Genomic DNA, 25,720 nt, shown 5'->3' with positions numbered 1-25,720 from the left:
ATTAGGTTAAGGGTACACACTATGCTGATAGCCGGACAAGCTTACATTAAAAAGGTCTGACTGTTATAGAGTAAATGCTTAGGTAAACATGAATTATATGGCTTTGCATTCCTATGACTGTTAATGAGGGATGACTGTTATTTAGTTTGTGATTGTAAGGAAAAGTGTATGACGTTAAAGCAATTGAATTAGTACACATATATATGCCACTTGCTGTGGAAGTTGAAACCATGTAGTTTCAGTCAAAACAGAATTTTGGTTGGTCCTATGAATTTGTTGCTCAACAAGTTGTGGAATGCTTGTTTATAAACTGCAACATCAACATTTTTACAGTATGCTCTATCAACAAAATTACTTGAATTTTTTTAAAAAGGTAAAGGCTATTCAGAGTGAGAAATAACATGATCTCAGAAGTAAGCCCAGACTATACTACATATGAGTAGTGGGAGACAGACTGACCCTTTATTGAGTTTGTCATTACGTGCCTCTTCAGTAGCAACATGGAACTAAAATTGCTGAAAACAACCATGAAACCCTTCTTTAGGTGGTCTTCTTTTTCAGGGTTCTTGGTTTTACAGCATACCTATCAACCTCTAAGTGCAAGAAATCTGGACAAAGCTAAAAATAATGGTGGACAGATGCCCAAAATCAGGTATAAATTTTAAATATTACTTTGTTTACAAACTTAGAAAGTTGCTAGAATAACAGATTTTACATTATCAAGCATTTTATAGTGGATATGAAGTCTAAAACTAAATGCATGTCATTATTTAGTGACATCAGTCCTCAATGATTTGCCAGAAAACCAAAATCTGGACATTCTGCAAATATTTTGAGAAGTATATGTGACAGGGAGATCAAATATAATATTGTATATTCTGGTAACAATGCCAGAAAGAATTTAGACATTTGCCTTCACGATTTTGGAATAATGATAGAAACAAAAGAAATTACTTAGCAAAGTACTGGATATAACAGTGAAATGGTAGTAGAAAATATTTGGAGTGTGGGATAGTTATTTTGTACCGTCTAGAATTATAACAGATAGGGGTGGGACATTTAGGTAAATTGCAGAGTGTTGTGGAACTACAGGACCTGAAAGAGACACCGTCTATCATGTTACATGGCATATGATGAACAGCGTATTGTTTTAAGTTTGTTATGAGTAGTTTCTGCGTCTGTTTGCTCTGCCTTGTCTAAATCAGTTTTTCTCTTCAGTGGATATCGTGAAAATCACATCTGTTCAAAATAGCATTTCTTTCCTCTTTCCCATTTGTTAGGAATAAAGCAGTGATTGTGACTGATCTTAATTCATGTACTAATTGTGCTATTTTAATGTTATCATTTTACAGAGAAATGGGAAATAAAGCCATCAGAGCTGACATTTATGAAGGAGCTGGGCAGTGGACAGTGTGGCGTGGTACGTTTAGGAAAGTGGCGAGCACAGCACAAAGTGGCAATTAAGGCCATCCGAGAAGGTGCAATGTTTGAGGAGGATTTCATTGAGGAAGCAAAAGTAATGATGTAAGTTATATCTACATTTACACAATGCATCTTAGTGTTCATGAAGTAAATATAAATAAAAACACGTAAATATTAATACCTAATTCAGTACTACTGATATGAGTAAGATTTATAAATCAGCATAAATAGCAGGATGAATCTTTAAAATGATCTTTTTTCTTGCCATTATTAGTTGTTTTCATCAGCGGAAAAAGGAAGACGAGAATTAGCTGGAAATTATAGAAAATGGAGGGCTTAAATACACCGGTCAGGGCAGTACATTACAATGATTTTAGCATACATATCTAATGTTTGTGATTTTATATTATTAACCACTGATAAATCAATCTTATGTCATAGTTATTACCACAAACTGGGATATTCTGAGTCCAGTAAACTGAGTAATCTATTTGTGTCTTGGGCTTGATCAGTTCGGTCTTGTTATGGTTTCTTGATGTCTTACTGTATCACACCAATCTGGAGTACTTTTTTATGTCATGAAATTAGTTATATAGACTTTTCTTATACACTTTCTGCTATATTACAAGTAGAGGAAACTATATGATAAGAGAAATGAGGTTTGGTAACAAACCATTTTGTCCTGGGACATCTTCAGGGGGAGTTAGATAAACATATTAGTAGGAGTAAAGTGGGTAGGGGGGAGGAAAGAGTTAAATGGGGAGAGAGGGATGATTGTGAGGAAATTAGGTATGGATAGGGAGGGGCTTAAGGGGCTTATGCAAGTGTAACTGGGTAAGGAATCACATTTTGGCGTGAACTTGCTACATGCAGGTATTATGCCCAAGACGACCTGTGGGTATTATTGTGTGGAGGTAGGTCTTGGAAGGAATTCTGTAAGCTGGTAGAGGAGCCATTCATATGGCCAAGTATCTTTATTTTCTCAGTGTGGCTTCGGAGTGTAATTCTGATTAGTCAGAGGTTGGTTGTTGGCTCAATGGGACTAGGAAGGCGTGTGCCATGTTTATTAATTTGGTTACTGTGACAAATGTGGGGCTGTCACCGTTGCTGTTGGTGATGATGATGTGCTGGATACATGGTTGTATGTCACATTCAATAAATCTGTGCTGGGGTATTATACACGCTTCATTTGGAGTACACTTTTACTGGGGAATGCTTCAGGTAGGGAGATGTGGCATTCACGGTGAGCACATGGCATACTTATTGACTTCTCGGATTTTCAATGTGGTTCAAGTTTAGCCGTATGTTTTGTTTGGGGTTAGTGAATTGGGGGCAGTTTCGCATCATGTCTTTGCAGTTTCTGGGGAAGAGCTTGACCACTGGGGGGGCATGTGCGCCGTGATGCTGGAGTTCTGCTTTATGGATTGGGTTTATTTTCATAGGCCTGTGGCTTTCTTGCAAAGTGGTGAAGTTCTTTTGAGGGTTGAGGTTATAGCAGACTTTTGAGATTCGGTTTCTTCCCTTTCAGTAGACTCGTGCTGGTGCGGACCCGTTGTGGTACTTGTTTCTGAGCTGGTGACAATACATGGGAGGGCCCTCTTTCCTCGTGATGGTGTTGAGGTAGTTTTGCTATCCCGTGCATGTTCATTAGCATGTAGCGAGTGTGTGGGGGAAGTGGGGGTTGGGCACGATTTCTGATTCCTCACATGGGAGCGCCATTCCCTTTCCTCTCGCATACAATATGGGAAGGCATTTACAAACGCACAAAAAAAAAGTATTACTACACAAATCTGCGTAGTCCTAATGCAGCTTCATATACATGCTGTGGGGAGATGCTTATGGACAATTGGGAGCTGTACAAGATTGGCGGTATGTGGTGTTGGTGTCTTAAGTAAGATATAGGGTCAATGACAGAGATGGAAGTGGAAGGGTGGATTTAACGTTGCAGCTCCAAAATACCTCTTGGAAGTTGGTTACTGTGGTAGGGGTAATTCTCGTTAAAGCTTTCCCTCTTTAATGCAGACATCACTGCAGATCCGGTAAACTGCTGTATGGGCAGAAGTAGGGAGTGTTTTCAGTTTCTTTCTCCTTATTGTTTGGCCATTCGTGGCCTTGATGATGAGCACTAATGCTTGGGGTGTAAGGGTAGACAAGGGAACACTTGCAATGGTTCAAAAAAAAAAAAAAAACAGTAAGTTCATACAATGATTAAGAAGGGGTATTTCAAGGGGTATTTCAGTCTTAGAAGAGGCTTTTATGTGCTGTAGATGATTAAGGTAGGCCCTGGGGGGCACCAACTGTCTTTAAGAAGTTTTGTTGTGTGTTGTGGACAATTACAGTTTTCTTTTCTTTTGCAGATGAAGCTCAGAGTGGCCATCAGTGATTTGGTTACAGATGGGGAATTGCAGAGTGGGCATACGTTGATGGCTGAACGGAAGTGGATTGGCAGTGGGGTGATGCTCCCACAGCAGAAGGCATGTCAGAGTCTGTATGATTGGTGAGTAGTGTGGGGATAAGTGAGAATGAGGTATGTAAGGGGCAGAGTGAAGCAGGTTCAGGGATTATTTATGATTACCTTGGGGGTTGTCCTTGGGTTTGGTGGAGCCATAACAATGTGTGCGTGGGTTGCGGGTTGTGGGGTGGTAGTTGAGCTTTTGTGGTCCCATGGCAAGGCTATGCTGGCAATTTTTTGAGAATGTCTGGGAGGGTACATAAGGGAAAGATGTTAGGAGTCTGTAGGTTAATACGTGGAGTGGAGTCTCAGTTGTCTGGTGCTGATGGTTAGTTGAGGTTGTGGGAAATGGTTAATGTTCATTTGGAGAAAAGGGAAGTGGTATGAACCCTTGGTTTTATCAGGTGAGATTCGATAGGAAGGTATATGTTGGGACATTGCAAGATTTTTTTAAATATTGTTTATGCTTAGTAGCAAGGTGAGGCTGCTCAACTGGCAAGTCATATTTAAAGGGTTGGGGTAAGTTTGATAAGGGGGAAGACTAGGGAATTATGGTTACTGGCAAGTTTTGTTGTAAGGATTGGAGTTGGTAAATGGAAGCCCATTGGGTTACAATCTGGGTGTTGTGTCTTTCTAGGTCTGGGCTTTATGCATACATCGAATTCCATTAACAGGGTGATGCAGTGGCCAGGAAATACAGGATGGCCATGGGATGTTTTGCCTGGTAATAGAGGGTGCAGTGTTTGAATTATCAAACGAATCTGTGTGAAAAGAAAAGCCATTGTAGGTAATTTCATAGTCTTTAGGGAAAACAAAGGCTACAGTTAAGCCAGATGGCATGCTGCTGGTCTTGCTTTGTTTTTTGATGGCTTTGGGTGTGGTGTTTTGGTGATACATTTGGCAGGTTCATTTGCAACAGAGCACTTGGTTTAATTTCATTGAATTAGGCAGCTGGTTGCATCAGAGAGTTATATGATAAAGCATTGGGATAGTGACGATGGTGATCCAGTTTGCTTCATGGAGGATGAGGTACACCAAATGAGGTTTTGGCTTCAGTTTTGTTTTTTGTAAGTTTAGGTACATTGGAGATGGAGGAGGGAGAACAGCCTGGTTTTCGAGTGGCTCTGGTGTTTAATGTTTGGAGGTGCCTTGGCTAGTAATGTTTTGGACGTGGTAGCTATTGGTGGTGATACATATTAGGTTAGGGTTTAGAAGGAGTACCACAAGAACCATTTCTTTATATTTGAGGGAATTTCATAGGTAGGGCTACTGGAAGCATTGCAGGTATCAGGGTGCTTTTGGTATATTGTGGGAGCAGGGTGCTTTGTTTACATGGGTGATAAAGGGCTTAAGCAAGGCATGTTTTGGAGTTTTTCAGAAGTTGGCCATGTTCTATTTCTTTCAGTTGTGACTTAGGGTTTAGCCAGGAGGGGCTTTGGGAGGTACTGATTTGGGAGGTGTTTAAGGTTATGCAGGTGTTAGATGTTTCTAGCAATCAGCACCTTACTCAGGAGCATATTATTGTGCTGTCATGAATTTGGTTGGTTTTCAGTGGTTTGATGGGTCAGCATGAGTTGAGTGGGTAAAGGGACAGACGTTGAATACTGTAACATGTGTTTTCTGTGATGATTGGGCTGCAGATTTGAGTTCAAGGGGTTATAGTTTCTGTGACATTTGTTATGGCAATAGGTTGTTATTCTAGAAAGGTTTTTGGGGTCAGTGAAGGTGAGGATGACTTTAAGTACTGCACTTGTATAGAGTTGTTGGAGGTTGGGCTGGATGGCTCTTAGACGATTATTATATAAGGCTGATGTTAGGGGTTAGTTACTTAAATGCCATGGTGGCCAATTAAAACATGTTTACAATGCACAGTTGGTGTGATGCTAGGATTGTTATTGCACTGACATTAATGGGATTTCAGTTGGTTCTTAGATTTATTTGGGTGGTAAAGTAGGGGTGCAAGGTGGCATGAAGGTAGGCGGTCACCTGTGCATAGTTTTGTGGTGGTTGGCTTAGGTTTTGGTTGTCTATTTGGCTGGTAATGTCTTTTTAATCCTTCCAAGGCTTCCATTGGTCATGAGGTTTGGAGTATTTGGTTCATGTGTAGTGGTTATACTGTGCTATGAGTTTATGGTTTGTTACATTAGCATAAGAAAGGGATCAGTGGTTTGTTTTCAATTCTTTGGGTAACTGGCTATTTTTGTTAGTTATGTGATAGGGTTTCCGGTGGTGATGACGCGGATCCATTTTGGTTAGTGAGAACGGGGTACACCAAATGATGTTTGGCCTAAGGACTTAATGGTGGTTAGGTTGCTGAAAGTTTTTCTGAGAGAGGGGGAACAGCCTTGTTAGGCTGGTGGGTGGAGAAGAGGGACAGGTTGTGCCCTCTTATGTTCCCCCTCTGGTTTTTGGATGGTCATTGCAATGAACTGGGAAAGGAAAGTGAGTATTTGAAGGTGAGTCGATAAATAAGCAAGGGTGCTGCTTATTTGGTTGGATGTTAATTCAATAATTTGTAAATGAAGCAAGTAATGGGATGCTGCTTCATAAGTAAAATAAGTGGGATATGCAGTACAATAAATGGCAAATGAAGTGAGTAGTGGGATGCTGCTTCATAAATAAGTGAGTTGGAGGTATGGACGCTGCTACTGGGTCAGGATGAGCAAGGTCACACTGTCCTGATTAACATTACATGGATGTGGATGCTGGAATTTAATTAGCTATATTGTGTTTAAGTTCTAATTAATAAATATTGGATAACAAAGTTATGTTTAAGAAAATTTAATAAAGGTCGTCAAATGTCATTTGGTGTGATGTGTTTATTGAAGGGGACTTGGGCCAATAGATTAGTGAAAGATATAAAGAAAGGAACAGCTACAAATATAGAGAAATAATGTAGCAAAGGTCAGTTCAGTTTTGCAATTCTGTTACATTATTTGGGTATTATGTAACTCTACAGCATTTTACAGTCATATAAAACAAGACTGGCAGACTTTACTCAGGTTTTATGACTGCGTATTTCTTATGGAAGTCTGTGCTATGAATTACCAAAATCAAAAAACCCTTATCTGTGAACTATCCTACCTCTTCCTTTTCATGGATAACAATAGGAATTCAGTTGTTATATCAGTTTACAGTTCAGCCAGAATGTAGCAGCTATACAAGTCCTAAGAGTAACAATGTGCTACTCCAATTATATTCCCCTTAATACTCTGTCTGTTGCCCTACTCTAGTAGGTGGGATACCTTCATACATAAGTAGATCATTTATGTACTATTAAAAAAGCCCTGATGTGCAGTTATCTCTTTTGTATGACCCGCGGTGGTGGTGCTGCGGTAGCGTTGTTGTCTCACAGTAAGTCACTGTCCAATTCGATTCTCAGCTAGAGCGTCTTCTGCGTGGAGACATGCGTGAATGGGTGTACCTTCGTTGAAGGTTGTGCGTCAGGGCTGGTAACTCGGCACGTAAAAATCAACTACCAATCATTAGTGGACCGGAGTTCCGCTGTGGCGACCCCTAACCGGGAAAAGCCGAAAGACACAACAACAACAACAACACTTCAGGCAGTATGAGAAATCTACACCGCATGAGATTTGTTTAGGTGAATTTATAACCCCACGGATAGTTCATAGCTTCATAGGTTCATACTAGGCTATCTGCCCTAGGGCATTTACAAGCCTATCCAGTTTGTGTTTGGCTATTGCCACCCATTGAATTGAGTTTACTGTGCCCTTTTTAGGTTAGTTTACTGTGCCTCTGTCTAGTAGTGACACAGAAGTAATCCAGGGGTATGATTTCCTCTATTACTTGTAGTAGTTGTGTAACTCCCTAAAAGAAGAAGATATTTGACCCAGATCTCCTAATGTATTTTATCAAAATGTCCATCTTAATAGTATTGATAGGTAGATTTTGAGGAATCTAGCTCAAGTTATACAATTGTTTGTCAGTGCTAAATATTGGCTTGCCAAACACTGGCCGTAGTTGATTAGAGTACAGTGAGTTAATGAGATGGCATCATAATTAACTCAGCTTCATGTAAAGTCATCAGCTTGAGATTGATTCAATACAAGCTAGAGTTTGTATCAATTAATTTATACTTACGTTTACTTAGCATTTAAATGCTGTAGTAATACTGACACATTAAACAAGTGCTGTTCTGTGATACCTTATGGTGAAAGAGATGCGTGAATGGGCGTTCCTTCGTTGAAGGTTGTGCGTCAGGGCCGGCAACTCGGCACGTAAAAATCTACTGCCAATCATTAGTGGACCGGAGTTCCTCTGTGGCGACCCCTAACCAGGAAAAGCCTAAAGACACCACATACTACATGTATGCAGATATTATTTGCTGTTTTGTGTTAAAAGGAAGTGTCGTACAACATAGATGTGAACCTTTGGTAAGTGCTGTTCAGTGATACACAATAATAAGATGAAAAGTTCAAATATAAACAAGATAATATTTCACTATATTTTACTGCAGATGCCATTTGTTGCACTGCCTAATGAGGAATCACCACAAAGCAACATTGTCTTGATAGTTTGGCAAGTGCTGTTGTATGATACCCAATAGTAAGAATTTATAACTGCACAGAAGCCAAATATTTTTTTATTTTATTTTATATGTCTGCATATGCCATTTGGCTTAAAGTATAAGGGACAAGCAAGAAACATCAGCATAGATTTGAATGTTTGGTAAGTGCTAGTCTGGCACCTGACAGTGAGGAATAAACACCTACTATAAGCAATATAATATTTACTTTTTATTAACTGCAAATGTCATATGTTGTACTATTGAATATGGAATTGACAGAGAGCAGCATATTCTTATGTTCTTGATAGTTTGATAGGAATTATTCTGTGATACCCCATAGTGAGAAGTTATTGCCAATTGTAAGCATGATGAATTATTTATTTATTTGTTTACTGGGAAATTCTTACTGGGCATAGGTCCTTTTTCAGCAGAGGCCCGGGAAGAAAAGCTCCACACATAACAAAGAAACTTTACAGTGGTAACAGTAAATAGTGCAAGATTTTACAGTGAAAATATAGCACACATTACAGAGGAATCTTGCAATAATATCAGTTAGGACATATTTTTGCAGTGAAAATATACATGCAAAAACATTAACAGCAATAAGAAACAATAATAAACACTGGGTTTGATTAGAATATTTTACATATTGTATATCATATAGTGATAAGTAATAATTATGCTGATAATGAAACGTATGAGGAAGTGAGTTTGAAGTGAGATGGATTAGGGTATAGTTAGTCTGGGTTAGAGCAGGGGCAGAGCCAGTGGACTTTTAGGTAAGCCTTGAGATTGGTTTGGAATAGAGAGGTGGATGGCAATTTGGTTATTGAAGGGGGAAGGTTGTTCCATATTTTAGAGATAGCACATTGGTATATTGTATCCCTTGCAGAGTTTTTGGGTTTAGTGATATGAAGTATGTTTTTGCTGTTGGATCGGTGGGCTCAAGAAGAGGAGTAAGGTTAGAGTAGGTTTTGTAGAGATGGGATGTTATGGGGGTGTTAGTAATTTGTGGGCAAAAGAGAGTTGACTGAGATGGAGAAGTTGAGGGAGTTCAAGCCATTCCAATTGTCTGAGTGAGTGACAGTGGTGGCTACGATAGGGTGCAGTTAGTGAGATTATTTAGGTCAGTCTGTCTGAGGTTAGTGAGTATGTGAGAGGCATATAATACGGTGGAGATAAGTTGGGAGTTGGAAATAGCAGTTCTGGATGTCTTAGTTAGGTATTGTTTGTTTCTATAAAGTACCCCGAGGTTTTTGTGAACTTTTTTTATAGTAAGAGATATGTGGAAGGTCGAATTTGAGATTATTATCTATCTCAACACCTAAAAGTTTGGTGTGATCAGATGGAGAGATGTTGGTGGTGTTTTTGACCTGAATGCTGAAGAGGGTAGGAAGATTGTTAGAATTTGGAGGGATGAAAGATAAGATGTTTGGTTTTGTTTGGGTTGAGTAGAAGCTGGGAATTGGAAAGCCAGTTTTCGACAGATGTGAATGAGTCTTGTGTGAGTTTTTGAAGTTCTGGTAGAGAGGGGCAGAGCATGTGAGAGTGGAGTCATCTGCATATTGTATGAGAGTAGTGCATTTGGTGGAGGTATGGAGGTTGTTGGCGAAAAGGGAGAAGAGTAGAGGGCCAAGGATGGAGCCTTGGGGAACCCCAAGGGAAACATGGAGACAGAGGGAAAGCTGATCTTGCCAAACAACAGATTGTTGTTGGTTAGAAAGATAGCTTTGGAACCAGTTGGTGGCAGAGTGGGGAAAAGGAGAAATTGGTGATGACAGAGGGAAGTATATTGTGTGATACCATATCAAAAGCCTTTGATAGGTCCAGGAGTATAGCTGAGGAGAATAGGCCATTGTTTTTCTGCTGTAGGATTGTGTCAGTGAATGAGAGCAGGGCAGTGGTGGTGCTATGATATGGCCTGAAACCATGTTGGGATTTGGAGAGGAGATTATTGGTCAAGAGATAGTTTATTACCTAACTGTTAACACATTTCTCCAGTAACTTGGAGAGTGGGGAAAGGATGGCGATGGGGCGATAGTTGGAAAGGTAGGTGGAGGATCCACCTTTGTGTAGGGGAATGATATTTGAGATTTTCCGCAGTGTAGGTACATAGCTTTCTGATATAGAATGGTTAATTAGTATAGAAATTGGGTAGGCTAAGGTGTCCGCAGAAATTTTTAAGGATTCGGAGGGAAGGTTGTCAGCTGCTAGCTTTGTGGGCCTTAGTTTTGTGAGGAGTTTTTTTATGAAGGAGGTGGGAACTGTGGAGAGGGTGAAGGAGGGGGCTGGGCAATTGAGGTTAAGTGAGGGGGTATAGGAGGATAAGGATTGTTGTTTGGCTAGTGATAGAATGGTTTCAGTGAAGTGTTTGTTGAAGGAGTCAGCTGTACTGCTGGAGGGGGAGGGGGTGGCAGGTGGAGGGGTGCCTACATTGACTGGATGGAGTAGGGAGTTTATTGTGGACCAGAACTGCTTAGGATTTTGGTGGGAGGCGTTCAGGGTGGACTGATAGTATGTAACTTTATCAGATTTTATGTGCTTTTTTACTTTGTTTCGCAATTCTGGGAAGGATTGCCTGGCAGAGGGTTTATTTGTTTGCCGCAAGTGCGCCCATGCTTTGTCCCTAATTTTTATTAAACTCTGAGCGGCTTTTTGAAGCCAGGGGGAGGATTTTGTTTTTATTCTGGCATATCTCAGGGGGGACATAGGAGTTTAGGATGTTGAGGAAGGTAGTATTGAAGAAGTGTATGGCTTCATCTAGATTGAGGTATTTTAGAGGTGACCAGTTGTAGTTCTGGAGGGGGGACTTGAAGGATTGAACATTGAAATTTGTTGTATTACGGATTTGTCTGTAGACAATGGAATTGGGACTTTTTACATGGTGTTTTAGAAAAAAGATAGGGGTATGGTCGCTGAGGCTATGAGGTAGGCAGCCTGTTTTGTAGGAGTGTGGGTCTTTGTTGACTAGTATCCAGTCCAGGATAGTATGGTTATTGGGGGTTTTATTTATGTGGGTGGGGTATTTTATTAGTTGGGAAAATCCATGAAGATTTTATGTGACTGGTTGGGTGTGATTAGTTGGGTGTTCATTATTACAGGATAGCCAGTTTATGTTAAAATCACTGAGGAAGATGGTTTCTTGGGGAAGGGAGAGGATGGCCCAATTTAAGAGGTTTTCTAGAATGGGAGTATTCTGGCCAGGGGGTAAGTAGCAGGCAAATATATTTATGGTTTTTGTTTTGTTTAGTTGGAGGTTGGCATATAAGATTTCTTCCTTTCTAATGAGGGAGGCTGAGTTGTTAAAAGTTTGAATATTGAGATGGCGTTTAAACAGCAGAACAATACCGCCACCTTTCTTTGTTAGTCTGTCTCTGCGAAGGATGCTATACCCAGCAGGGAGGAATTCTTCACTTTTGCAGTGTGGTTTGAGTCAGGTTTCTGTGAGGATGAGGATGTCAGTGGAGTATGTTTTTATAGTGGCTTGCAGGTCTTGGATTTTATTAATTTTAATAATTTTAATTATTACACTTTATTTTACACATTTGCAAATATGTTTAATGAGGAAGCAACAACACATTAATTGTTTCTTAATAACATCATGCTGTCGTACGTTCATCTCTATGGCTGAAGTAACATCGCTTCATGTAAGGTGAAATTTGCATAGCTGTATTAATAAATTTTACATATGGAAATAAAATGATGGTATGGAGGTTAAAAGTAAGTTAGGTTGATGGAGAAAGGAAAGAAGGGTATAATATGATTTTTAGAATTTTTTGGTGTGCTATTGGAAAGAATAAATAAGAAAATGTAAGAGGATGATGTATACGCTGAAATGAGAGGATGGTAGTGGAAGAAGGGGTTGGGGGAATAGTGGGTAATTATAAAAAAGAATGAAATAAAAAGAAGCATTTAGTTAAGTTCTTTCGTGTTGGTAACTTGTTAGTAATTTTAAGCATGAATGTAAAAAATGAGTGTGTAAGTAATTGATTTTAAAGGTTTTTCTATCATGGTATATAATGAATGTAAATATTAATAAAGCACCTCGCACTCTTTTTTGATAAGTGTTGCACAGTCTTTTCCATCCAACACAGCTACCACCATCTCAAGCAGATGAGACCTTAGCTTAATGATGGCACACTCGAGACTACAACACCCCTGTATGTTGCACTGCAGTGTCAGTATTGGAAAATTAATTGAAGTACCCAGTGTGGGAATAAAACTCAGAGTTCTGTCCAGCAGCAAAGGCAAGGGTATGCCTCTTATTTGTATTTGACTATAACTTCTTACTGTTGCGGTTTCACATAACACTGTTGCATTAACACTGTGTGATTAAAAGATAACTTGGTCCACTATTTAAAGTGAAAGCAGCATATAGCAACATGGTGTTGATTGTCCATCAGTCAAATCCATGATCTTTATATTAGTATGCACAAATGCAGCAGTGCAGCCTGGATAAAAGTGTGCAGTGTGCCAGTAAATTAACACTGCCTCCATGTGCTGTACTCAGTCACACAGATTTGTTTGGCCTCTGAATGCTTTGTTATTCTACAGAGTTAATGAAACAGTATCCTGTGATACTATAGTCTAAGAAGTTGTAGTCAAATATAAATAACAGGAGTATTTGACTTTATTTTATATGCTTGCAATATAAAAATAATAAAACTCAAGTCATAAATGCAGCTAGGGAAATTTCACCCATATTGTCTGTCCTCTGGCAGCCAACAATAAATATTAAAGCAATTTGCAGAACTTTAAAGCAAGTCTGCCCAAAAGAGTAAAGTTCATGAATTCCTGTAGACTTCCCGCCAAATTACATAAAATGTTATGTAGAAGCAGAGTATCATATTGTAATGAGCATCAGGAAGTAATATGGGATGTAAGTTGAACAGAAAAAAGACTGGACAGAAATTGTTAGTAAGGATGAAAATGGTGATTATTTGGCATTCAGTTTCATGGTACAAGACTAACCTCCCTGTTAATATTAACTGCAAAATGCTCTTATTAGTGGCATGTCATTACTTTCTGGTTTGCTTTATTTACTTATCTTCATACTGCTTTGCATTGCTTTGATGTGTCCATATGTGTAGAAATATCACTGTGTTAGAAGCAACGTGTTGCAGTTGCATATATGTGCATTGCAACACAAGAATGGTTCTGCAGTACTTTCCATAGGAAGTTTTTCCACTGAGGGCTGCTTGCTGGGTCATTAAATGTTAGTAATTTTAAGTCTCTGCCCTCTTGTGATTTATCAGCCTCTGTGCTCTGCAGAATGCCTCTGACTGTAGTATAACCCACGTGATTGCGGTGATAATTGCTTTGGCAAATACCCTGACTCCAATAGTTCCCTTATTACCTGATCTAGCTTTGAGTCTTCTAACTTATTCCATGTCTGTGTCATTAGAAAATTACAAATCTGTAGATACCTATAGAAGTCTTTGTCCATATCAGAATCATTCCTAATCTCCCCAGAATGACTTCCTTCCTACCAAAACTGAAAAATTCAATATAACCCCTTCTGTGCCCAGGATACCAGAAGGTTAGCCAGTTCTGAGTTTGTAGCCCCCAGAGCTTCAATATGAGGAAAAGGATAATACAGCTGTTCTATAACCATCAGCTGACTCCCTGATGCCTGTATCACATTAGTATACATAGTTGATGTAGTAGAAGCAATTGAGTATTTATGCATTGCCTGCAATCCTCACATCCAGCACAAAAGTAAAATGTGCATTTCCACTTCCTTCTGTGGCATCTGATAAGATGGTATTAGCCATAATATCATATCCATACATGCAATTTTTCCACTGGGGTATAAACCTACAAATTCAGTATGCCCAACCATTCTAAAACTGGGGTTTCATGGTGTTAGTTTTGTATGTATAGCAGATAACATAAAATATTTCTGAGCCATTTCCGAGGCACAGTTCTGGGGACAGTTGTATTAGAAACTAAATATCAGAGCAGATGGAGTTACCTAAAGAGACAACCTGGTCTCCAGAATTGTTTCTTCCATTTGAAGTATCAGCTTACATACTGTAATTATTCATTCACTATTTTCATAGCCCCATTAAACATCATTTAAATGGCCTCCTGATTTCAGTATGCTAGCTGCACATCTGGATACTTAAGTGAACTACCTTCCCAGATAGATGTGACACATTTTCTTTATTTGGGTAAAGGACATGTAGCTTTATAATAAAATTAGTCTTTATTAAGATTGTATCCTAGAATCTCCCAAATGGGCCCCTAGAAACTGTTGCAATGACTATAACTTCTCTAGGTCTGCTAAGAATACCATAAGGGAATATGCAAGTTGGCTTACTTTACAAATATTACTCCTTTTCTGGCTTCTTTTTATTTTTGGGGTTCTGTAATAGCTTGTGCCAAGCACTCAGTGGCCAAATTAAAAGAGGAATGAGCATAATTATTGATCCCCTGCGCATAACAACTGCCCTTGACTTGTAGATTTCTTAAATTGCACTGACATAGACATATTTATTATTTATTCATTTATTTACCGGGTAATGTCTGACTGGACAAAATGCCCTTTTCCAGCAGAGACCCGGGGAGAAAAGCTCCAAAAACATAGTTATACAAAATAAATTATTACAATGAGGTTACAAAACACACAGAGATTCAAATAGTTGTTAATAAGAAGAAAAAAAAACAATAAAAGCATTGATCCATTATATTTAAATAATTTACAATATATATATTTTTTACATTCAGTTACAGCCAGAGTAATAAAATGGGGGGGGGGGGGGGTTATAGGTTAATCTGGAGCAGAGCAAGGGCATAGCCAGTGGGATAGGAGTTATTGTCTTAGTGCCTGTTTAAAGTTACAAGTATGATCAATAGATAGAATTTGTTGTGGAAGGGAGTTCCAAATTTCTGCAATTTTGTAGCAGTGTAAGGAGTCACCATGTGAGTTGTGAGATTTATTTACTTTGAGTAGGACTTTGTCAGCTGACCAGAGAGAATTAAGGTTTTTATAGGGTCGAACAAGGTTAGTTAGTGCTGGGCAGTGGTCAGGTTTATACATCAAAGTGTGGGTGATTAATAGTTAAGTGTGAGTAAGTTTGGAAGTTCTAACCAGTTTAGTTGTTGAAGGGCAGTACAGTGATGCACTTTTTGGGGTAGGTTAGATGCACATTTAGCCATCTTGTTATAACAGGATTCAAGGTTGTTCATTTCTGTTTTGCGGAGGTTTGTGAATATTTGAGAACAATAGAGAAGATAACAGGTGGGTTCTTGCTAATGCCAGTCTAGCATGATCTGTAAGATAGGGTTTTACTCTATAGAGTGTTCCGAGCTTTATATGGACTTTTTAATTGTCTGTGCTATATGTTTGTCAAATTTCAGTGCATTATCTGTGGTAAGCCCAAGAAGTTTAGTGTGTTCAGCAGGTTCTATTTTTGTGCTATTGGAAGAAAAAATAAGAGAGAGGTGGATTATTAGTTAGTGAGGTAAGACTTGAGAAGACCATGAGCTTAGTTTTATTGGGATTTAGTATAAGTTCATAGGCTTCTAGATATTTTCCAATATTGGTAAGGGCAGTCTGAGTTTTTACTTGAAGTGCCTCAATTGATGGTGCAGAGCAGATGAGCGAGGAGATATCTACATATTGTATAATGTTGGTGGGACTAGCGCCTGTTGTAAGGTCATATATGTGCCACAATCTTTACTACTGTACATAAGCCAGTATAAAGGCATTCCAACATACTGGCTGGAAAATCTGGAAACAGGCACTCTCTAAAAACAGGAACTTTTTTGTTAAATGGTTGAATGTGTTTTCTGTATGTAATGCATTTAATTCCTACTGATGTTTTATGCATGTAATACAGTTAATTCCTACTGTGTAAATACTCAATTAATGATGTTATATCCCTTTAATGTGTCAAAAGTCTGTCTCTCTCACACAGACACGCACTGACCTGGGGTAAATTATCATTAGCATTGACTGACTTCACAGACCCCACACCCCCTCCGCACCCCAATAAAAATGTTATAATTTAATTTAAGGAGGGATATTGGATTATATGATGATGGTGTTCGCTAATGGGGAGATCATTTAGAACAGAGAAATCGTACATATTCATCAGGGAATGAAGAAGGTGCTCTGTAGTGAGCTATTAGCTGATATTTAATCTATCTAGAGTGATCTGTAGTTTATTGAGCTCAGTTTGCAAGACCGTAGGGGTCTGGTTAGAGCTAATATGTTCCATGACAAATATGGGAACTCTCCCACAACTGCCATTGAGTCCAAAGGCATGAAAAGCACAAAACCCTGATGAAGAGTGCTTTCCTTACATTTAGACAATGTCTCAGTAACTACGCAGACATGGATGGTTTCTAAAAGCAGAAGTGCCTCAAGATCAGGGAATTTATTGTTTAGAATTCTGGCATTGACTAGAGCCACCTTAATGTGATCTGATATCTGGAGTAATAGTTACATCTAAATGCCCATCAACTAGACTGTGACTAAAGAAAAGGAAACTTAGGGGTTAACAAATGCTTTAGCCAGTATGTAGAAGCCCAGAAACTAGAGGTGCAGGCCATTCTTAGCAAAGCAAGCTGGACTGTCAAGCATCTCATCCTGTGCTGGCACGTACTTGATCCCCCTGTAGTGACACCAACTATTGAAGACAATTATCTTTTCACCATTTCTAGACATCTCTTGAGGTGGACAAGGGATTTCATTCAGAACTAGTGTTTAACTTGCATTTGCAACATGCATGAAAAGTTCTGAAAAGTCTCCCTTCATCTCTCAGGGTTCTACAACTCAAGAAGTTGACTCTCGTGTGTACCATACATTAGTCACATTTATCAAGAGTTGGGGTCCTTAGGGCCCTTATAACAGCAGAAAGCTTATGTATGTAAGGGTATTTGAGGTGTGTATAAGGCCTTTCTTAATAATACAGGAGATAACCATGGCAAAGGCACCATTTGACAAAATGTTAATATTGAAAAGGTGATGTTACAAGGTGAATTCTCGGTGTGTTTTATCTGTTCTTCTGGGTGTGTTTTATGTAAATATTGTGGCTACACACCTACTGGAAGTTTTTGTGTTTTAAAATACAAGAATGACACTAGGGCAAAGATCACTTGTAACTTTAGGACATAGTTTAATTGTTTGTGCTTCTGGGGATAGAAGACAGGCTTATCCTGTACTAGGGTTTTGTTGGAGAATTTATTTTTTTGTGATAGATTATGAAGAGAAAAGTGTTGTTTAGTGAGATTAGCCAAATTAGGTTAGACCTCAGAAATGGGATAGTTAATTCATCAGATTCAAGGCAATATCTGAAAATAACGTACAACAAAGTAAATGAACATGAACTGAAAAAAGCTTTGCACCTGTCCTGTTACTTGTAATGACTGACAATGAAGCCCTTAACATGACCGTCACTGTCCTGTGCTACAGACATGTTGCTATCCAGATGGTTAGTAACAATCATTCCTGAAATAACACAGCAGATATATGCTATATTGAGTACAATGCCCCATTTGGCATGTACCTCACTAAACACCTGCAACAACTGGAGAGGCCGCAAAAGTACCTCACAACATTTGTCCTATATGGACAGACTAAAAAAACTCCAACTATTCTCTGTCTCATATTGCCTACTTAGAGGCGATCTCTGCTTGACTTATGAAACCATGTCTGACCCAGCTCTGTTAGAAGTGCTACATCTAAAGAAATCCCAATCCCTCTGCACCACATGCTCCAGAGACCTCAACATCATTACCACAATCAACAGAACATACTGGAGGTGCAGGTTCATAACCCAGAGGCTGCCCATGCTATGGAATAGACTTCCCATACATGTCAAACAGAGCACCTCACTGGCCCTCTTCAAGAGAAATCTTAACGAGTGGATGGGAAATAGAAAATTCACTATCAGGATAAATAGTACCACTCTTTTATGCATCCCTAAAATCCATAAATCACTACTACATCCACCAATGAGACCGATTGTCTCAGAGCTTTGATATTGCAGCTAAGGGTTTGGGTTGACATGGAAAAAAAGTCACTCACTAGCTAGTAATAATTATTGTTTGGTCACCCTAGACATTGTCACTCTTTACTACCTTCTGATATCATTTTCATCATCTGGAGACCTGATAAGGTTGATTATTTATTTATCTCCATGGATTTTATATTAAGAAATAATGTCTTTTATTCAATGGATCGGATGACTGTCTTTTGATTTGGCAGGTCACATTTCTAGACATCAGTTTGAGTTCTGACTTTACTTAGTCAACACAACACTGATGATTTTTTTTTGAATACAACAACTGAAGATGATGGAAGATTTTTTTTTTTTTAGTATATATATCTCTTCTCTTCTGTGCATACTAGTAGGGTTAGGGAGGACACAGGAAAACTATATTGAGACCAGTGTTATTTCAAGATGCTATAAATATTAATCAATAACTGATTTAGGATTATTGACTTGGTTATACGATTATGTTAGTGTATGTATTATATATATTTTTTATATTTTTTATTTTATATTACATATATATGTTTTATATTTGTGTAACTTTTGTATCCTTTTTTTGTGTTGTGATTTTTTTTGGCTGCAGTCACATGGCTTTGCTGGACCTGTATTTAAGGAATGAGCATTTTTTTTTGACTAGATAGTATTGATTGGATGATTCCCAAAAAAAGCTTTGCTGGTTTATAAAGAGTTGTTCTATACAGTGGTTTCCTGCCTGTTTTTGGTTTAAATAGAAAATTCACCCCAGGGAACACTCCAGTGGCTTTACTCGACAGAGGCAGTGGGAACTAAGGGCGGGTGGCATGATGCCAGTGTAATCCTATGGGCTAGGCTTGTAAAGGCCCCAGGGCCATTAGCCTAGTACACATCTATTAACCTATACAGTAGAGAGTCGATTATCTGAACTAAATGGGACCTAGGGCAGTTCAGATAATCAGACTGTTCGGATAATCAAACATACATTGAACCGGATAAAAAAAACTTCTAAAATCTTGTTTTTTCTGCATGCAGGGAATACACTTTTCAACCATTCAGTGAATGCAGTGGAAAATAAAGAATATTTTTCACACGAGTGGGCTACAAGCTCAAAAAACATGCACAAGTGAATATGTATAATGTTTACATATTCTGATTTTATGATTTTTCATACATGAAATCTTTTTAAGGCTGCGTTCGGATAATTGATGTTTCTGATAATCGACGTACGGATAATCGACTCTCTACTGTACTCTGAATAAAAGCCTTTGTGTTAAGTGCACATTGAACCCATATGTTGGTACACTGCTGTCATGTTGTCCTGTAACCAGTGAGTAAAAGTGGATTAGGCCCTGTGTCTGTGACCTGTACTGTATGATGTCTTGAAGTTCAATACACTATAGAGAAACAAAAAGGCAATCACAAAGGATTATCAAGGCAATATTCCTTGGCAAAACTGTCCTGCTATCTGGTCTGTAACTCCACAGAAATCCCATGCACACTACCTTGTACAGGGGTCCCAGCAGCATGCACTGTAACTAGTGATATGTCTAAGACATTCATCATCTCATATGCCACACTGTACTGATTAACAAGGACCCTTGGAGTCAGTGCATCTGGTTCCTGTTGATTATTCTGTCATATTTCATCCATGTCCAACTCCCACAGCATCCATGGTCAGTGATCTCCTCCTCTCTCATGTCTCCCTAACAGCACACCACTGTGCCCTCCCATGAAATGCAAACTGCATTAAAAAGTTCTGCAGATTCCATTTCCTCCATAATCTCACTCACATTATCACACAGTTTATCCCCATATGTCTTTCCCCTACCTGCATTAGCCAAAATGCATAGAAAACGTATGTACCCCACTGTGATTGCTACTGCAAACCCTCTTTTGCCTGACATCATTGATGTTTTCACTTCTGTTATTGGGCTTATGCCTGCACCCTTGTATTGTGGTTCCTTCACATCTATGCAACCTTTACCTTTCATTTGGTTTTATGTGTGGTCTGTTTTTTAGCCCCACATATTTAGGTACCGTTATCAAAGCTGTGCTGTACAGCACTATTTCTCAGTTCCATAAAAAATACTCTAATTCTGAGAACTCTTTCAGTATAGTGTCATATGATGCACACATCCCATAGGCCATATCCAGAGAATTTTGTTAGTATCGATTCATATCATGCACAGATCCAGGAGGCTATATATATCCCATAGGCCATATCAGAACACTCTCACCATAGATTCACATTATGAATGCATTCCATATGCCATAGTCACAAAATGCACACGTCCCATAGGCCATGTTTACATGATATACACAGCTTGTATACCATATATGAGTACTCTGTCAGCATAGTCACATGATGTACACAACCTGTAGAAAATATCTGAGTCTGTCAGTCCAGTTTTACATGATGTACTCATCCCATAGGCCATATCCAGGTACATACTAAATATACATTTATATGATACAAATATCTGGTAGGCCATATCGCCACTGATTCTAAAGGCAACTACAAAGCATTCTATAGCTATGTCAAGAATCTCAATGGCAACACTCAGATCTGCTCTGAGTTACAGCACATTGGAACTAAATATACAGACCCAACTGATATTGCCAACATCCTGGCAGATAGGTTCAGTGCTAACTTTACCCCCCTCTCGCCCCATAAAGAGCCCATCTCTATACCGGAAGAATGAAAAGTTCCTGTAATCACGGCTGCACAGGTAAAAACCACACTCTCCAAAGCCAAGAACACAGCATCCATGGGAGCAGACAACATCCCAGGCTGCGTTCTACACGAACTGGCACCCCACCTAAGTACCATCTTCAATCATAGCCTCACCTCAGGCTTTGTGCCTGCTGAATGGCACACAGCGACGGTTATCCCACTCCACAAGGGGGGCCACCACGGACCCCGGGAACTACAGCCCCATTAGCCTGACGAGCCTGGTCTGTAAGGCCATGGAACGTATCATCATGGAACTTATAAACAAAGACATTGGTAATCTCCAAACTCTGGACCCCACCCAGTTCGGGTTTGTAAAAGGCAGATCATGTCTCCTAAACCTGACAGACTTCTTTGAAGCAGTCACCAAAGCCATAGACAAGGGTAAAGTGGTTCACACAGCCTATCTAGATCTTGCCAAGGCTTTCGACATTATCCCCCACTTTGGAATTATAGATAAACTCACTAAACTAGGTATAAATCCGTATATCACAAGATGGGTTGCCAACTGGCTCACTGACAGAACCCACACAGTGAAAGTAGCAGACTCCAAATCCGACTTCAGACCAGTGACAAGTGGAGTACCACAGGGTTCAGTCCTGGGTCCTCTCCTGTTTGGTATCTACTTCTCTGAAGTACAGGCTAACACAGAAGGTCTTTGGCTAACGAAGTTCGCAGATGATTGCAAACTAGGAGCCATAATCGAAACTCCTAACGATGTGGACATCCTACAAAAGGGCCTCACTGAGACAGATGCCTGGTGTCAAAGCCATGGCCTCAATCTCAGTGCCAAAAATTGTATTGTCATCCCCTTTGGTAAAAACTCTGTACCCATGAACTACAACATAGGCGGTAGTATACTTAACACCGAAAGTGTGATAAGAGACCTTGGGACACAGGAGGACAGTAGTCTCTCCTTTGATAATCACATCGCCACAGTAGTCAGGAAATCCTTCTACGTGGCACACCTCATCACAAAAGGTTTCTCATGCAGATAAAAAGAGGCCATTGTTCCCCTCTACTCATCACTCATTAGACCCATTATAGAGTACAATGCCCCTTTTGGTATGTACCTCACAAGACATCTACAACAACTGGAAAGGCCGCAGAAATACCTCACAAAGAGGATTACCAGCCTCAAACAGATGCCCTACGCAGACCATCTCAAAAAACTTCAGCTTTACTCCATCGCATATCGCCTCCTCAGAGGTGATCTCTGCCTAACATACAAAGCTATGTCAAACCCAGAGCTGTTGGACATGCTCCACTTAAAGAAATCCCAATCCCTTTGAGCTACACACTCTAGGGACCTAAACCTTGTCACCACAATAAACAGAACATGCCAGAGGGATAGATTCCTGTCCCAGAGACTTCCCATACTCTGGAATAAACTACCTATGTATATCAAACAAAGCTCTTGATTTGCACTCTTCAAGAAAAATCTTGATGATTGGATGGGAAATAGGAAATTCACCCCGGGGATCATCTCTGTGGCTCTGCTCGACAGTGGCACAGGAAAATAATTTTCTTGGGTGGCAAAAGCTAAGGTACCTTTTTGGCTGGGCTTGTATAGGCCCCAGGGCCGATAGCCTAATTCCTACCGATGAGCCTTTGAACTATGGCAGTACAGATTCACATGATGCATCCATCCAATAGGCCATATCCAGAGTACTCTGAGAATATACATTCATGTGATGCATGCATCCCATAGGCCGTATCTGTAATACCCTGTCAGTAGAGATTCCTGTGATGCACAAATCCACTAGACTACTGCAGAGCGCTTTGCCGTATATTTTATCCACTCAAGTCCAAAGTAATTCATGCCACAGATCTTATGTAAGATAATACTTGTCTATGTAGTAGTTATTTCATCACCTACACTCTGAATATCTCAGGGACTGTTGTCAAACTGTGCATATCTTGGAAGATACAGCCTTGCAGGGAACCACTTCCACAATCCTATAACTTCATATTGAGGCATATAGATTCCTGCCAAAGTCATCGTGGTCTAAATCCTCTCCTAAGTCGAAATCCATCACTACCTGTAAGTTTAGGCTCTACCAATCTGTGGCTGTGAAATTCCTGTCTCAGATTGTCATATTTCTCATACGTTTTGGTCCCCACTTCTTTCTTATCCCCACAAGTATCTCATGCTCCTCACTTGATGTGTCAGATTGCCAACACAAAGCACCCAACTTATCCACCTGTATTTTACCCACAAATATGCATTGACTGAAGTTTGACAAAGTCTGTCTTCTCTGGACAAATATGGTCCAATATTCCACCCCAAGGACCACTGATAAATACCATGCCACTCTACTCCACTCTTTACAAATTGACTTACATAAACAGCATATAGCACTCATACAGTGAGGTCATGCATACTTTTCTAATCGGCCCATTTTTCAGTGATTGCATAGACTTTTGGATGTACACACTTCCCTAAAGCACCAGGGTTTACACCCTCAGCAGCATATTTTAGAGATTGCATAGATTCGTGGAAGTACACACTACCCTATAGCATCGGTGTTTACACTGCCAGCAGCATGTTTCAGTGATTGCATAGATGTTTGGATGTACACACTTGCCTAAAGCATCTGTGTTTACATTATCAGTAACATGTTTCACTGATTGCATAGATTTTATATGTACACACTTCCCTAAAGCGTCGATGTTCACACGATGTGCACTACTTGCTGACCGATTCCTTTATCCAGTAATACTACACAATCATGGACAAAATCACAGTTGTGCCTCCCTCCATTGTCGCTAGATGATATTAGGTGGCCACTGCCTATTGCTGGAGTGCCTTTCCTTCATATAATTTGACACCACCTGTCATCATCCACTGAAGTTAAAAGGAACAGCTATGGAGATAAACTGTAAAACAATTCTGTATGCATTGCTACGCTATCAGGTCTAATACTGATCCTGTTCTTGTCTTAGACAAGTTGTCTCTGCAACACTGTTCCGATCATATTTCCAGCCCAGATGCCTTCCATCTGCTAAAATAATACCTAAAATTATTATGATGACTGGGCCGTACAATCCTCATTCCTGTGTTTAATGGTACACATATTTTCATAAAGGCAACCTTCTGTACCCTTTGCTGGCAACTGGTACATCTACAGCACAGTTCTCTCCTGTCTTCTGCGGCAGGAAATGTTTCTTATTCAATACAACTTGTTGAGACACTCCTTGCTGACAATATCGGTTGCTTGTAAACATCATGCTCATCAGTTTTCTCCTGTCTCTCCCTTGACTTCACACTTTATTCAAAACACATTTTCTTATCCCTCTGCCATGCACTGTTTCCAACTGTAGACGCATCTTATCACATTTCTACAGTGGCTTTATTTTTGGGCTTTTCTGCATCTCAGAAACTCTTTCACACACCTCTTCATATGCACACATATCCTGCATACCCTACCACCTTCTGTTCTTGCATCACTTCACCTCCCTGTAGTATATTCCATTCCCTTTTCTAGAGTTGCCTTCATTTTTTGCCATAGTCCACCGGTGTCCTCCCCATCCTGATTCATGAATTTCATCCTTGATGCTTCCCACCAAACCACTTGTATCTTGTTGTTCCTGACTGTACTGTTATACCTGCTCCATGTCAGTGCTCCTCTGCTCCTGGCTACTCTTCACAACCTGATTCTTACTTGAGCCATCATGTCCACCCTATGCCCATTCACAAGTGGGCATGGAAGTCCTTGCCATGGAAGTCCTTGCCATTAATTTTGCCCATGTCTGCCTCCTAAAGTTTAGACATATATGATATGAGTTATTCAGCTCACATCACTAATATCATCCCAGACTGTTTAACGCACACACACACACACACACACACACACACACACACACACACACACACACACACACACACACACACACACACACACACACACCCCTAACAATTTATTTACCCTAACCTCCTACACAAACCACATCCATGTCCATCAGTGAGATCCCAAAAATGCACATCCAGAACAAACCTATTAACTCCAGGCCTGCCTATCTGTAATTTCCTCAAACTTCCTCTCCTTATGGTTTAGCTAAATACATTTTGAATATGGCATATTAGCCTGAGACTGTTATCAGACAAACTTCATGCATATCAGAATGTTAACATGAATTACACATGTGATCATCTTACTTTCTTGGTAGGTTACTTAGTAAGATGATGAAATAAAGTTTTTTAGACCATGACCTTTTCATTCCAGTATCTTTCTAGTGAATTTTTTAATGAAAATTGAACCACGAATATTCTTTATAATAATAAAAAGAATTAAAGGTTTGGTATTGGATTACTTCTTCTTGGTGCTCTATCCAAGCTACTATGAATCCAGACAATAGATTGCACAGTTTTTTGACTGCATGTTGTATTATAAGAACATTATAACATAACATAGCAGCCCTTGTGAACCACTGAGCTGTTCATAAGCTGCACTCAATGAAATTCCTGATGTTCTTCATATTTCACTGTTGCAGTCATCACATTTGGGTTATCCCTGCCAGGGTAGCCCTCGGGCAGCTCGAATACCAGAGACTTAGTATTTCTGCATCGGTTGCTGTCGCTTGAGGACTGACATCAGGTTGTCAGT

General features: G+C 39.6%; 1 protein-coding gene across 4 annotated transcripts in view; it reads left to right on the top strand.

The window, feature by feature from the left end:
• TEC (tec protein tyrosine kinase) overlaps positions 1-25,720 on the top strand; it is a 1,312,802-nt gene that overhangs the window by 1,161,291 nt on the left and 125,791 nt on the right. For all 4 annotated transcript variants that reach the window (XM_044061419.1, XM_044061418.1, XM_044061417.1 and 1 more), the window contains exon 13: positions 1,353-1,524. In XM_044061419.1, the coding sequence (XP_043917354.1) occupies positions 1,353-1,524 (172 nt within the window). The remainder of the gene's footprint in view (positions 1-1,352; positions 1,525-25,720) is intronic.

This window comes from Protopterus annectens, chromosome 2.part0, assembly GCF_019279795.1.
Source record: "Protopterus annectens isolate FY-2018-M chromosome 2.part0, PAN1.0, whole genome shotgun sequence".
NCBI lineage: Eukaryota > Metazoa > Chordata > Ceratodontiformes > Protopteridae > Protopterus > Protopterus annectens.
Note: the sequence above shows the minus strand (reverse complement) of the source record. Positions and strands in the feature narration are given on the sequence as shown.